Here is a 14,443-nt window from a genome sequence, read left to right on the forward strand (position 1 = left end):
CTGCCTGAAGACAGTGAAAGAATCCAATGAGAAACAAGAAGACCCCAGACTCAAATATTACTATTGGATTGAATCATCACATGAGAGGCAGGTAAATAGTCTGTCAGGGTGCAATTACCCAGAGAATTCTATGCTGGGCTCGGCAGCTCTGTGAAGGCACCCAGCTCGAGCCAACCCTGCTGCTGGACCACTCCATTCAATTGTTGATTTCTATGAGCTTCAATGCCTGAGAGTTGGTTTCGAGAGACCTGGGATCCAGGCTTTGGAGTGACCTGGCACCAGGCCCCTTGAGGGGAGGTAATGATACAGGTAATTAACTAATTAACACTTAACTAATTAATACTTAGAGAACTAACACTTAAGGAGCTAACACTTAGAGAGCAAACCGTTAACCCACAACACTTAGAACCCTTAACCCACATTACAATTGCCTAGCTTTGCTTAGCTTTGTGTAACTTCTTGTAAGAAAAACAAAAGTTCACTGATGACTTTACAGGCCTTGCAGAGAGACAAAATCTTGGGTTCATCCTCGGTGCATCCTTGGGTGAATTAGATAACCGAAACTTGGGCACAGCACAGGAGATACGCCAGTTCTAACCAACTCAGCAGTCTGAGTCCCAGCCAACTCAGCACACCAGGCCAGAGGTGAACGTGTACAGAGAAGACGACCCCAGTTCACGGTCACTGCGCAGGAGCAACCAGGAGGGGCCGAAGGTGGAGACTGTGGAAATGATTTCCCGGAACTCATTGTAATAAGAACCGCCTTCTCGGGGACAGGTTATGAATATGTATAGGCGTTCCTAGAACTTTCATGAATGTGTAACACTTTGCAGCATTTAACTAAGCTCACAGCTACTGGAAATTTGCACACGTCTTAGGTGGAAATTATTCCCCCGTGTGTCCAACGCTGAAATAAACATACCTGCTTTACAATCTTACAGGTTGCAAAGTCATTTCCGTGCCTCAGTAAAGTGGATGAGATGCAGGATGATGAAACTTTGAAATCCTAGCCAAGCGATACAAAGAATCAGGTGATGTCACAGGGGAGTAATTTAGGGTTCTGCTCACTGCAGAACGTTTAGATTTCTTAAAGAGAAGTGTGACTTGAAAGAGTTCAGTGGCAGGTTCACTCTGTTATTTACTACATGGGGGAAATACGCCAAGCCAAACGCTTCTTACCTTCTCTCAGGAGCCTGTACCGGTTCATGAAGCAAACCTTCAGGTGCCTTCCCTCCCTGATAACCGTTCACTCTGGAGTCTGTGTCTTGGAGCTCCACAGACAAACCCTCAGGCGAGGCCTGTATCCGTCGCGGTGCAAACTTTCAGGATTCTTCCCTCCCTGATAATCCTTCGGTCCAGAGTCTGTATTTTAAAGCTCCAAAGGCAGACTTTCATGGGAGGCCTGTACCGTTCGCAAAAGCGAACTTTCAGGCATTCCCTCCTGATAGCCGTTTGCTCTGGGGTCTGTGCTGAAAGCTCCAGAGGCAAAATTTCAGGCGAGGCCAAATAACCGTATGCAAAACAGACTTTCAGGAAACAAAGTTCTTGGGAAAAAAAATTTAATGGACTATAATAGCAGAAGGGCTGGCTCAAGCCGGGTACCTGCGCAGAGGTCCAACCGAGCATAGAAAACCATAGACCTTTACATCTTTACAAACCATTCATACCATGATTCAGTCCAATAGAAATGTTTCACTTTGAGGTCTTCTTGCTTCCCATTGAATCTTCTTCTCTGACTCCATGTGGGACTTTGTTTTGTTCAGCTGTAGACATTGTTTATGATCCATAGCCTAGCAGGTGCTGTTTTGTGAAACAGGCCCCGTTTTGCAGATGTCTGTAATGTCTCTGCATTAGCCTTGGATCGTTGTTTTTCCCAGCAAAATGCTAGACCTTATCTTGCAAGTGTTCAGTGTAGTTTGTAGTCACTTTTGGTAAATATGAGAACTTTACAGCTTAAAATTTTAGCAAATCCAGCTTACCAAGTAACATGTAGCAAAGAGTACATTAAAAATCATAAAACCTTATATCTCTCAATAATGCATTACATTTAGTGTGTATCTACTTAAGCTAAATGATTAATATTGAACTTGCATTCGGCTCATCCACAGACCTGTGAGTAGTAAAACCATTGCCATATGGCTCACTTATTTAGCATTCTATTTAAAACATATTTCTAAAAGCTAAATGATAGATACAAAAGTTCAGTTGATCTCATCCAGTGATGTGTGTAAAACTAGTGGGTTGAGATGACGACGATTTAGTAGAAAGGGAAGGGAATAATGACGATGATGATGGTGACATAAGAATATACAAAACAAGCGATGCACAACACAACTGCTCCCTATCTGCTCACCCATGTCCAGCCCCTACCTGAGATGTGGTGTCCCCTTTCAACTGCCCCCAGTTTCTATACCGAGCATGATGTCAGATGGTAAGGAATAGCCCTTTGGCCACTTTGGGGCAGCTGTCCTGGCTGTGCCCCCTCCCAGCTGGCAGGGCACCAAGAGCTGAAAACTCCTGCTCAGCAGCAATTAAAACATCCATGTATCAGCAACATTCTTCGCATTCTCAATCTAAAACACAGCACTATATCAGTTACTAGGAAGAAAATTTACTCCATCCCAAACAAAACCAGGACATCCCCCCACAGCTACCCACACAGCAGCCCCCAGTGTCCCATGAGCCCCTCAGCAGCAGACTCAGGGGGTGCTGGGCTGCGGAGGCGGCTGCAGGCTGGGGGTGCCGTGGGTGCGCTGGTGAGCCAGCATGAGCCTCTCCTTCCAAAACCGCTTCTCGCAGACACCGCACTGGAAGGGCTTGGCCTCTGCCTGCCCCCCTGCTGGGGATGGACCCCGACTCTCCTGCCCACCACCCTCGGGCACAACCATTGAGTACTGGTGCACCTGCTGGTGTCTCTTTAGGTCTTTCTTCTCCCTGAAGCTCTTGCTGCAGTTGGTGCATGCAAAGGGCCTCTCCCCAGTGTGGATGCGCTGGTGGATGATGAGCTTCCTCTTCTCCATGAAGCTCTTGCCACAGTCGGTACAGGCAAAGGGCTTCTGCTCAGTGTGGATGTGCTGGTGGATGATGAGGCTTCTCCTGTCCACGAAGCTCTTGCTACAGTCAGTGCAGGTGAGGAGCTTCTCCCCAGTGTGGAAGCGCTGGTGGATGATGAGCTTTCCCTTCTCCCTGAAGCTCTTGGTACAGTCCTGCCGTTCCCACATCTGCCACTTTTTTGTTTTTGAACATTGGGTTCACAATGAGCGCAGCAAGGACCTTGGCTTCATTCTTCTTTACATTCTGTATCATTCTCCAGATGATTCAGAGGACTACAAGAAAAAATCTTGCACAAGCACATCCAGTTCCCACAAAAACCCACATATGCAGATTGAGGCCTGAAGACCATCTTTTTGGGTCTAACCACTTTACGCTATTAGAAAATGTCATCCATTAGGTCTTGCAGTGTTAATTCTTGCAAATCATGCAGTTGTTTTTGCAGGGCACTGGCTAAATCCTGAACCAGGCCTTGCACATTAGCTGAGAATGCCCTCTGGGCGTGTTGTTTCACTTGAGTCTGCTCATAAACATTATAATTCCATTTCAACCGTGTTACATATAAATTCTTTTGAGTATATTCCCAATCGCAGTGCAGTTTTATTCTGGTAGCCAGAGTGTTCTGTCCATCTCCTATCCACAACAGGGCTGCTTCACGTATATTTATCGCAGAGGTGTGAAGAGTTGTCACGTTTTATTCTTCCCCTTAGATGACTGCTCCCCAGTCTCATCTGAGACTGTCTTTACAGAAAGAACTTTGACTCCTTCTTTATCTGTGTCACGGAGGCACCCAAAGTCAGGTTTAGGTGGACAACAAGTTCTAAACCAGAATTAATTCCAGCTGGAAAAGTGTAGCCAATAAACCAACTAGAAACAGGGTTTATACAATTATTTAGCACTCCACCAACATAAAATACAGGTTCAGATATCAGTTGAGAAAATTATTGGGGTACAACAACATAAGAATAATGAGGATCCGCAACGTGCAGGTAGTCACTCACAAGAAACAAAACCAGAGGCCTCTCACTTCAGGGTACTCACAAGAAATAATCACTTGCCTGGGTTAGGCGAGGGCTCGTTCAAGGGTATATCCGGTAAATAACCACTCACCCGAACAAAGAGGTGAGGTGCTCTCAATCCCGGGAAGTCTCCTTAGGTGGTGTTCCAGTCTAAGGAAAGGGTTCCAGTTCACAGACCCGCTGCTTCGAGAAGACCACTCAAAGGGTGTCTTCGGTGGGGACCCTGTTTTATAGCCTGGTCAGATGTGGCTGTGGACATTACAACATGGTCCAGAAGCTTTGCAGCTACTCTGGGCACCTCCTTTGTTGAGGACCCTGTCTGGAGTCTTCAATGGGGCAGTTGATGGCTCTTTAACACCTTTTGTGCCCCACGGTGCCTGTCCCCACGTACACACCAGGGTGGTACCAACGTGCTGACAGTCACATCCTCCCCTGCCCCGGGCAGGGTGACTTCACCTCCCCCAGCTGGGGGGGCAGGAGGGGTGGGACCCTCGGTCAATTGACAGGGTCCTCAACAAAGGAGGTGCCCAGAGTAGCTGCAAAGCTTCTGGACCATGTTGTAATGCCCACAGCCAGATCTGACCAGGCTATAAAACGAGGTCCCTGCCAAAGACACCCTTTGAGTGGTCTTCTCGAAGCAGCGGGTCTGTGAACTGGGGCCCACCCCTTAGACTGGGACGCCGTCTAAGAAGACTTCCCGGGATTGAGATCGCCTCACTTCCTCGTTTGGTGAGTGGTTATTTTTCTCTATGGGGTATATCCTTGAATGAGTCCTTACTTAACCCAGGCAAATGGGAGCTGCTCGGCTGGCAGCACGGTGCCACTGGGAAAGCTGTAGCAGGGTCTTGGCAAATGCCATTGCACTCCCTCTGCAGTCTTACCTGGCCGGTTAGTTTGTGACGGCGTCAAGTATCTCCATATTCAACTGCAGTTATTTCTGTGACTGTCACGATAGTACCCACAACCCTGATGAAAATGAGGTTCCAGTCTTACAGAGTAGCAAACAGGATTGTTTGCATCCTTTGAGGTTACTGACGAATTCAGAGGGAGAAGTTTGCATTCCATTTTATAAATCCCATAGGTAGTGAGGGCCTAAATAGCAAAGACTGTGATTCTTTGGTGAGACTTGTTTTTCTACAACTATATAGATACCTGGGACAAACGTAGAGGTCTTAATTAGTGTAATATATTGTATACTTTTAGTCATTAGATTTATAATCTCCTATACTGTCTTGCATTCTCTGGTTTTTAGTAGGCTTGTCAGGAGACTTTGCATTTCTTTCAATTGTAGTTGTTTTCTCAAAGCACTGTAAACTGTATATTGCTTGAAATCCGCTGCTCTCCAGCTTTGTCTCTGAATCATCAATCTATGTTTTCATTTTTATCTGGTGGATGAACTGCACCGGCAGTACACGCTAGAAATCACAAAAGGAAATGATGATGGCTTTTCATGGGGCCCCTCTGCTGAGGGGCACCGAGACACCTGTTTGTCGGTCCAACAGGGAATTATGTGACGTTTTCTGCCTTCCAGGTGATGAGGTCTGGGATGCCACAACTTGTTAGGAACTTGGGCCATTATGCACTGTTGCTTTTTCATGTGGGCACAAATGTCATGGCCAGGTGGAACCTGGGCAGAACCAAGCAAGGCTGCAAAACTCTAGGGGTGCAGTTCAAAGGGATGGGTGCTCAAGTTATGTTTTCCTGTTTTTCCCAGTCAGAGGAAAGGGTGCAGGCAGGAGCAGACACATTATGTGAATCAACACTTGGCCGCCTGGCTGGTGCTGCCACCGGGGTTGTGGCTTTCACGCTGACGGGACACACAGTGATGACTCTGACCTCCGAGAGGGAGATGGGACACGGCCGACTAGAAAAGGCGAAGGAATGTTTGCCAACAGCAACCCTGCCCGACCCCCTGCATGTCCCGCCGTGTGCCGGTGCCCCCGGTGCCGGGACTCCCTGCCAGGGGCCCCGCGGGGCCAGGGCTGCGGGGCAGGGCCAGGGGCCACCAGGCCACAGCGGTGCTCCCCGGTGCCCGCCCCCCCGAGCCGAGCGGAGCGGGGCGGGGCGGGGCGGAGCGGCAGGACTCCAGCTCCCGTGCTGCAGCGGCGGCGGGCGGCCCTCCCGGGCTGACGCTGCCGGCGGCTCCCGGCGCCGCCTTTGTCCGTGCCGGGCTGGCGGCGCGGCCCCGGCGCAGGTAGGGGCGGCGGGCGGCGGGCCCGCGGCACGGGGATGGGCGCTGCCCCCCCGCGGGGTCCCGGCGCTCCCCGGCCGCGGGCATCCCCCGCCGGGCGGCCCCGGGAGGGGACCCCGGCCCCGACGGCCTCTCCCGTGCTCTCCCCTCCGCCGGCCGCCCCCCAGCCCTGCCGGCCCCCCCCGGACTCCCCTTAGGGCCCGGCTCCCCCCGGCGCTCCGGCCTTTCCCCGCCTCGCCCCGTGGCCCCCGTGCAACGCGGACACGCTGCTCCGTGGCCCACCCGCCCGGGCCCCCCTGGATCCGGCCCTGGCGGCACCGGCGCTGGGAAGGGCTGGGCTGGGGCCGGGCCGGCTGCTCAGAGCCCCGGGACACCCCTGCACATCTGCCTGCTGCCGCTGGGGGGCAGGGGAGGAAGGTTCGGCCACTCGGGGGCCTCCAAACCCTTTCTTTTTCGTGGCTCTTTCTCGCCTTTGGCGGGAGCCAAGTGGGTCAGTTGGCGATGCTGTTTGGGTGGGTCCTTTTCCCAGTAGCTGTGCAGGCTCGGGGTGCAGGGAAGGCAGCTGTGGGCAGTGGAGTGAACATGTGCCCCTGATTTCTTCATGAAAACGTTGTGCTTGGCAGGGACCATCTCTCCTGGCTGTGCTCGTGACGGGCCAGGCATCTCCTGTGGAATCTGGAGCATCCCGCCTCCCTCTTCCCGGATCAATACCTGCACGGGCTCCATCTCCCGCCGAGAGCAGCGACGCGCCGGGCTCCAGGCTGCTGCGGCAAGGTGGGGTCAGGCACGGCCCCGGCTCTGGGGACACCGCAGGCTGGGATTGCTGTGGTTGGTGCTGTGGTGCAGCAACAGCAAAACACCCGTGGGACCAGCCAGGCTGTCGGTCCGGTTGGTGCAGAGTGTTGTGGGAGAGACGTGCTTTGAGACCCGGTGCGGTGCAGGGTGCTCCCATTCCTGTCTGCTGAACTGCACCACGGGCTGGGCCAGACCTTGTGTCACGGTGCTGTGCCCAGCCCCAGAGGGCGATGTGGTTTGTGGTGCGATGGGGAGACAGGGCACCATCTCAGCTGCTCTGGCATAGGTCCCTAATCTAGCACAAGCAGAGCAAACCTGCCTTTAGGCCTCTAATCTTTTCCCCTCTCCCAGCACAGCTGGTGGGGTGTCCTGCCACACAGGGCGGCAAGTCTGAGCAAGTCCCAAGTGCCCTGGTGACCTTGCTGTGCCACCCGGCTGTGCCACCGCCTCCCTTCTGCCCTCGCCCTTCCCTGACAAAGATGCTCTGAGATCCCCCAGTGCTGCCCTCGGGATGCCAGAGCCCTGGTGCCAGTGGGTCCCTGCCCGGCAGCAGCAGAATTTCAGCAGAAGTGCTTAGCAAACATACAGTGTGACGTGCTGAGACGAGCATGCTTCTTGCTGCAGATGTCGGTGACGTTTGAGGACGTGGCCCTCTACTTCTCCCCTGAGGAATGGGCAAAGCTGTCGGGCTGGCAGCGGCAGCTCTACCGGGAGGTGATGCTGGAGAACTACCAGGTGGTCGCCTCGCTGGGTGAGGACTCTCTCTGGTGATGTTGGGCTGGGGTCGAGCCAGAATTCACCTCTTTAACTGAGCTGGAGCCCTTGAACAGGAAAATGCAGCTCTCTCCATTGCTGCCTGAGTGGTGGTGATTGCAGGTTTGACCCTGCCAGGCAGCCTCCTGTGGAGAGCGGTCCTGGAAGAGAAGATGGGGTGGGATGGGATGGGTCTAAACCTCCCTGGTGCAGCTTTGAGCTGTTCCCAGGCATCCTGTCTACAGAAGAGTGGCCAAGGTGACGAGGGCGAGGCGAGAGGGGCTGCAGGTGCAGAGACAGTGGGGACTAAGCCGCAGCCTGGCAGGGGCAGGAGAGAAGAGCGGGGTGGGGGGGATGCTGGGGCTGTGGGTGCGGGGGCCGGTGCTGCTGTCCCGGCAGTGCGGGAGAGGGGGCTTCTGTCTGTGCCCCGGACAGGCTGGGCCACCGACAAGCCAGAGATCATCTGCAAGATAGAGCAGGAAGAGACACCGTGTGTGCCAGAGCCCCCCGGGGAGTGCCAGAGGCACCAGACCCCTGTGCCAGGTAAGTACCAGGTTTCTCACAGAGCGGGGTGGGCAGTTAAAGGAGCACTGTCCCCTTGCCCGGGGTGATCCATGTGCCTGAGAGGGTGCGAGGCTGGCAGGGTGCCCATGCTGCTCCCCAAGGGAAGGGCTCCCATGTTGCCATTCTGTTTCCAGCAGTGACCCCAGTCTCTCCTCCCCAGCAGCCGTCAGCCCTGGGACGCAGACGGAGACCGAGCGGGTTCCTGAGGGGCTGCCAGGACCCACCGCACTGCTCCCGGGGATCCCAAACCCTGACATGAGCTGCCAGGCAGGCTCGGCCTGCAGCCAGCCAGGCGGGAGCCAGGGGCTCCAGTTGGGGCTCCCCCGTCCCTCCTCCCTTCCAGACCCCCAGCCATTAGAGAAGAGGCGTCTCAGGTGCCCCAAGTGCAACAAGAGCTTCAAGAACCAGATGTTGCTGGATGTCCATGTGCGGAGCCACATGCGTGAGCGTCCCTTCCACTGCACTGACTGTGGCAAGAGCTACATCTACAAGCAGCGCTTGCTGAATCACCAGTGTGTGCACAGCGGTGAGAAGACTTTTGCCTGTGTTGACTGCAGCAAGAGCTTCACAGAGAAGTCGAGCCTCATTATCCACCAGCGCATCCACAGGGAGAAGGCTTTCACCTGCACTGAGTGTGGCAAGCGGTTTGTCCGGAGGCAGTACCTGCTGAATCACCAGCGCATCCACACTGGCGAGAAGCCATTTGCCTGCACTGACTGTGGCAAGCGGTTTGTGCTAAGGCCAAACCTGCTGAAGCACCAGCACATCCACACTGGGGAGATGCCCTTCACCTGCGCTGACTGTAGCAAGAGCTTCAGGGATAAGGCGACCCTCGTCATCCACCAGCGCATCCACACTGGGGAGAAGCCCTTCGCCTGCACCAGCTGTGGCAAGAGCTTCAGGAAAAAGGAGACCCTCATTATCCACCAGCGCATCCACACCGGGGAGAAACCCTTTGTCTGCACTGACTGCGGCAAGAACTTCAGTGTGAAGAGCCAGCTCATTATTCACCAGCGCGTCCACACCAGGGACAAGCCCTTCACCTGCACCGACTGTGGCAAGAGCTTCAGGGCAAAGGTGGACCTCATCATCCACCAGCGCATGCACAATGGGGAGAAGCCCTTCACATGCACCAACTGTAGCAAGAGCTTCAGGGATAAGAAGACCCTCAACATCCACCAGCGCATCCACACTGGGGAAAAGCCCTTTACCTGCACCGACTGTGGCAAGAGCTTCAGGGCAAAGGAGACCCTCATCATCCACCAGCGCATGCACACTGGGGAAAAGCCCTTTACCTGCACCGACTGTGGCAAGAGCTTCAGGGTGAAGAGCCAGCTCATCATTCACCAGCGCATCCACACCAGTGACAAGCCCTTCACCTGCACCGACTGTGGCAAGAGCTTCAGGCAGAAAGACTACATCATCATCCACCAGCGCATCCACAGTGGAGAGAAACCCTTCACCTGCTCTGACTGCGGCAAGAGCTTTACCCAGAAGTCGGGCCTCATGAAGCACCAGCGCACCCACACTGGGGAGAAGCCCTTTGCCTGCACTGACTGTGGCAAGAGCTTCAGGGAGAAGAAGACCCTCATCATCCATCAGCGCATCCACACTGGGGAGAAGCCCTTCACCTGCACCGACTGTGGCAAGAGCTTTGTCCAGAGGCAGAATCTGCTGACGCACCAGCGCATCCACACTGGGGAGAAGCCCTTCACCTGCACTGACTGTGGCAAGAGCTTCAGGGAGAAGAAGACCCTCATCATCCACCAGCGCATCCACACTGGGGAGAAGCCCTTCGCCTGCACTGACTGTGGCAAGAGCTTCAGGGAGAAGAAGACCCTCATCATCCACCAGCGCATCCACACTGGGGAGAAGCCCTTCGCCTGCACTGACTGTGGCAAGAGCTTCAGGCAGCAGAAGCAGCTGAAGAGACACTTGTGGCTGCACCGTGGCTCGGGGGTTTTGCCAGTGGGTGGCCGGCAGGAGAAAGGGAGCCTTTCCCCAGCAGGGGGGCAGGCAGAGGCCAAGCCCTTCCAGTGCGGTGTCTGCGACAAGCGGTTTTGGAAGGAGAGGCTCATGCTGGCTCACCAGCGCACCCACGGCACCCCCAGCCTGCAGCCGCCTCCGCAGCCCAGCACCCCCTGAATCTGCTGCTGAGGGGCCCGTGGGGCTCTGGGGGCTGCTGTGGGGTGGCTGTGGGGGATATCCTGGTTTTGTTTGGGATACAGTAAATTTTCTTCCTAGTAGCTGGCATAGTGCTGTGTTTTGGATTGAGAATGAAAACAATACTGCTAATACATGGATGTTTTGGTGGTTGCTGAGCAGGATTTTTCAGCTTCTCATGCCCTGCCAGCTGGGAGGGGGCACAGCCAGGACAGCTGCCCCAAAGTGGCCAAAAAGCTATTCCTTATGACATCATGGTCAGTTTAGAAACTGGGGGGAGTTGGCCAGGGGCACCGTGGCTCAGGGACGGGCTGGGCATCGGTCAGCGGGTGGTGAGTGATTGTGTTGTGCATTGCTTGTTTTGTATATTCTTACATCATCATCATTGTCATTATTCCTTTCCCCTTCTACTACACTGTCTTCATCTCAACCCATGAGTTTTACACAGATCACTGGATGAGCCCAACTGAAGTTTTGTGTCTATCATTTAGCTTTTAGAAATATGTTTTAAATAGAAAGAATTACTTAGAATTATAAGCTTGTGGATTTTTTTAGTATACTGTCTGGTTTGCATTAGTAGGTAATTTTGCTGAAATCATAAATGGTGTGTTGTAAAGTTCCTCTTATGTTCACTGAACTCGTGTCTACTAGAGCAAATCAAAGCAGATACAAACCATCAATGTGCACAAAAGGGAGAAACACCCCGATGTGGCAATATGTTGAGATCTGGCTTGTGAGAAACTGCAGAAGTTGACGATCGTGAGAACAAGCGCTGGGCCTACATGCTACATGACAACACCAAGGACAAAAGAATAGTGTGTGATAGATAAAAAGGCATTTATGGCAGTAACTTTGGTGGGAACACAAAACACATTGCTTATGTAATGACTAACTAAACAAATCAGCAAATGCTTGAGCAAGCACCATAGCAAGTATAAACGCAAGCCTGAGTTTGTAATAAATGCCTCTCATTGCACCTTACCGGGAGTCCGTGCCTCATTCGCTACAAATGGCGCCCTGAGCAGGGACTTTCAGTTCGACTGTAAAGGAAGCTGCTGTTCGGTAGCGAAGCCCCCTTGAACCAGGTACAGGAATCGCAGTGCACCCATCACCGAGGAAAGGTGAGCAATTGGGAACCACGGGAGGGAAGATATCCCTAGAACAAAGGCAAAGCCTAGATGTCCTTCAACCTTTGTTACGAAGGCAAAATCAGGACATATCAGGAGTACGATTAGTGACTTTATTAGAATGGATTGCTGATTATGTGCCAGACTTTCCTACGAGTGGTACATTTCAGTTGGAGGCATGCCACAAAGTCCGACAAGTATTATACAAACAGGCAGCGACTGGAGATAGTGCTGCTTGTGAACATTTATCTACTCGGGGGAAAATTATGAGTACTTTAAAAGTGGCTCAGAAGGGAGTAGCTGCACAAGTAGCAGCTGGCTGTGAACCTTCTGCTCCTCCCTCGGCAGGGAAGGAGTGGGATCCTGTAGATGTATCCGTCAAAAATGCACTGACCATGGATGCAGTAGCGGAGAAAGGGCTGGCTGATAATGAAGTCTCACGTGTACGCTACAGTGAACGCTTTTGACAAAAGATGGTTTGTGGGAGTCGCCCAACAACCCTCTTGATCCTGGCCCGATGGACCTGGAGTGAGAGCCTGATTTATTCCCCCTAGATGATACTTTGTAACTGAAACTAATTTAACCATGTGGGATAAATGTAGAGAAGAGGCTTTTAAAACAGGTGACTGGAAAGTGTTTACGGCATGCCCTGTGATCTACGGTGAACGGCAACCTCTAGACTTTCAACAGGTATCGTATGAAATTGAAAAGGAATTGCGAACATTAGTTAAAGAAAATGGGGTTACTTCCTAATTTGTTGTGAATTTTTAGAAGCGTTAAGCTCCTCGTACACACTTACTCCACATGACTGCCGTTCTTTGTTGAAAATGATCTCAACCACTACTCAATATACTGCACGGCTATCTGATTTTCGGGAGAACTGTACTACAGAGGCTATTGATAACGCATATTGGCAAAGAGGAACTGGTTACAGTCATCTAGCTGGGGAATGTGCCCATGCTTTGCCGGAGAATCAAGTTGCATATCCCAGAGAGATATATAGTGTAATAGCAAAATGAGCAATGAAAGCAATTGGGAAATTACTGGTGGGAACACAAAATATATCGCTTATGTAATGACTAATTTAGCAAATCAGCAAATGCTTGAGCAAGCATCATAGCAACTACAAATGCAAGCCTGAATTTGTAATAAATGTCTCTCTTTGCACCTAAAAAAGAGAGTCCATGCCTCATTCACTGCAGGAGGTGATGCTGGAGAACTACCAGACGGTCGCCTCGCTGGGTGAGGACTCTCTCTGGTGATGTTGGGCTGGAGTTGAGCAGAATTCACCTCTTTATCTGAGCTGGAGCCCTTGAACAGGAAAATCCAGCTGTCTCCATTGCTGCCTGAGCGGTTGCAATTGCAGGTTTGACCCTGCCAGGCAGCCTCCTGTGGAGAGCGGTCCTGGGAGAGGGGATGGGGCGGGATGGGATGAGATGGGGCAGAACAGCCCCTTTCAGTGTGAAGGGACCTAAATGCCCATCTAGGCCAACAGTGCGACACTTCGGGGCTGACCACAAGTGGCAGCGTGTTGTTACAGGTGTTGTCAAAACGTCTCTCAAACAGGAACAGGCTTGGGGCATCGACCTCCTCTCCAGGCAGCCTGTTCCAGGGTTTGACCACCCTCTCGGTACTGAAATGCTTCCTCACGTCCAGTCTAAACCTCCCTGGTGCAGCTTTGAGCTGTTCCCAGGGGTCCCGTCTGCAGGAGAGTGGCCGAGGTGACGCGGGCGAGGCGAGAGGGGCTGCAGGTGCAGGGACGGGGGGGCTGAAGCCGCAGCCTGGCAGGGGCAGGAGAGAGGAGCGGGGTGGGGGGGATGCTGGGGCTGTGGGTGCGGGGGCCGGTGCTGCTGTCCCGGCAGTGCGGGAGAGGGGGCTTCTGTCTGTGCCCCGGACAGGCTGGGCCACCGACAAGCCAGAGATCATCTGCAAGATGGAGCGAGAAGAGACACCGTGTGTGCCAGAGCCCCCTGGGGAGCGGCAGAGGCACCAGAGCCCTGTGCCAGGTGGGTATTGGGACTCTGGTGAGGGGGTGGAGTGCTCAAGGTGCACTGTCCCCTTGCCCCAGGGGATCAACGAACCTGGAAGGGTGCGGGGCTGGTGGGCTTCCTGTGCCGCTCCCCATGGGGAGAGGTCCCACGTCCCCACCCTGTCCCTGGCGGTGACCCCAGTCTCTCCTCCCCAGCGGCCGTCAGCCCCGGGACACAGAGGGAGACCGAGCAGGTCCCAGAGGTGCTGCCAGGCCTCGCCGCCCTGCTCCCGGGGATGCCAAACCCGGGCGGGAGGCATCATGGGGGCTCGGCCTGCAGCCAGCCAGGTGGGAGCCAGGGGGCCCAGCTGGGGCATCTCCACCTCCCCTCCCTCCCAGACCCTCACCCATTAAAGAAGAGCCCTCCCTGGTGCCCTGAGTGTGAGAAGAGCTTCAAGAACCAGACGGCGCTGGATGTTCATGTGTGAGCGTCCCTTCCACTGCACTGACTGCGGCAAGAGCTTCATCTACAAAGAGAACCTGCTGAATCAGCGGCAGGTGCACAGCTGTGAGAAGCCCTGCTCCTGCACTGACTGCGGCAAGAGTTTCACCCACGGGCCAATCCTGCTGATGCACCAGCGCATTCACACTGGGGAGAAGCCCTTTGCCTGCACCGGCTGTGGCAAGGGCTTCACAAGGAAGTTGACCCTCCTCATCCACCAGCGCATCCACACTGGGGAGAAGCACATGCTTGAGCAAGAGCTTCTCAAAGAAGTCAGCCCTCAGTTTTTGGTCTCCCATCCACAACAGG

General features: G+C 53.6%; 1 protein-coding gene across 1 annotated transcript in view; it reads left to right on the forward strand.

The window, feature by feature from the left end:
• The window catches only part of LOC135988953 (zinc finger protein 850-like), a 63,703-nt gene extending 53,167 nt beyond the window's left edge, over positions 1 to 10,536 (forward strand). Inside the window, 1 exon segment of the mRNA XM_065635362.1 lies at positions 9,030 to 10,536. Within this exon segment, the coding sequence (XP_065491434.1) occupies positions 9,030 to 10,518 (1,489 nt within the window). The 3' untranslated portion in view covers positions 10,519 to 10,536.
• The last annotated feature ends 3,907 nt before the right edge of the window (positions 10,537 to 14,443 follow it).

This window comes from Caloenas nicobarica, chromosome 1 (genome assembly GCF_036013445.1).
Source record: "Caloenas nicobarica isolate bCalNic1 chromosome 1, bCalNic1.hap1, whole genome shotgun sequence".
NCBI classification, from domain to species: Eukaryota; Metazoa; Chordata; class Aves; order Columbiformes; family Columbidae; genus Caloenas; species Caloenas nicobarica.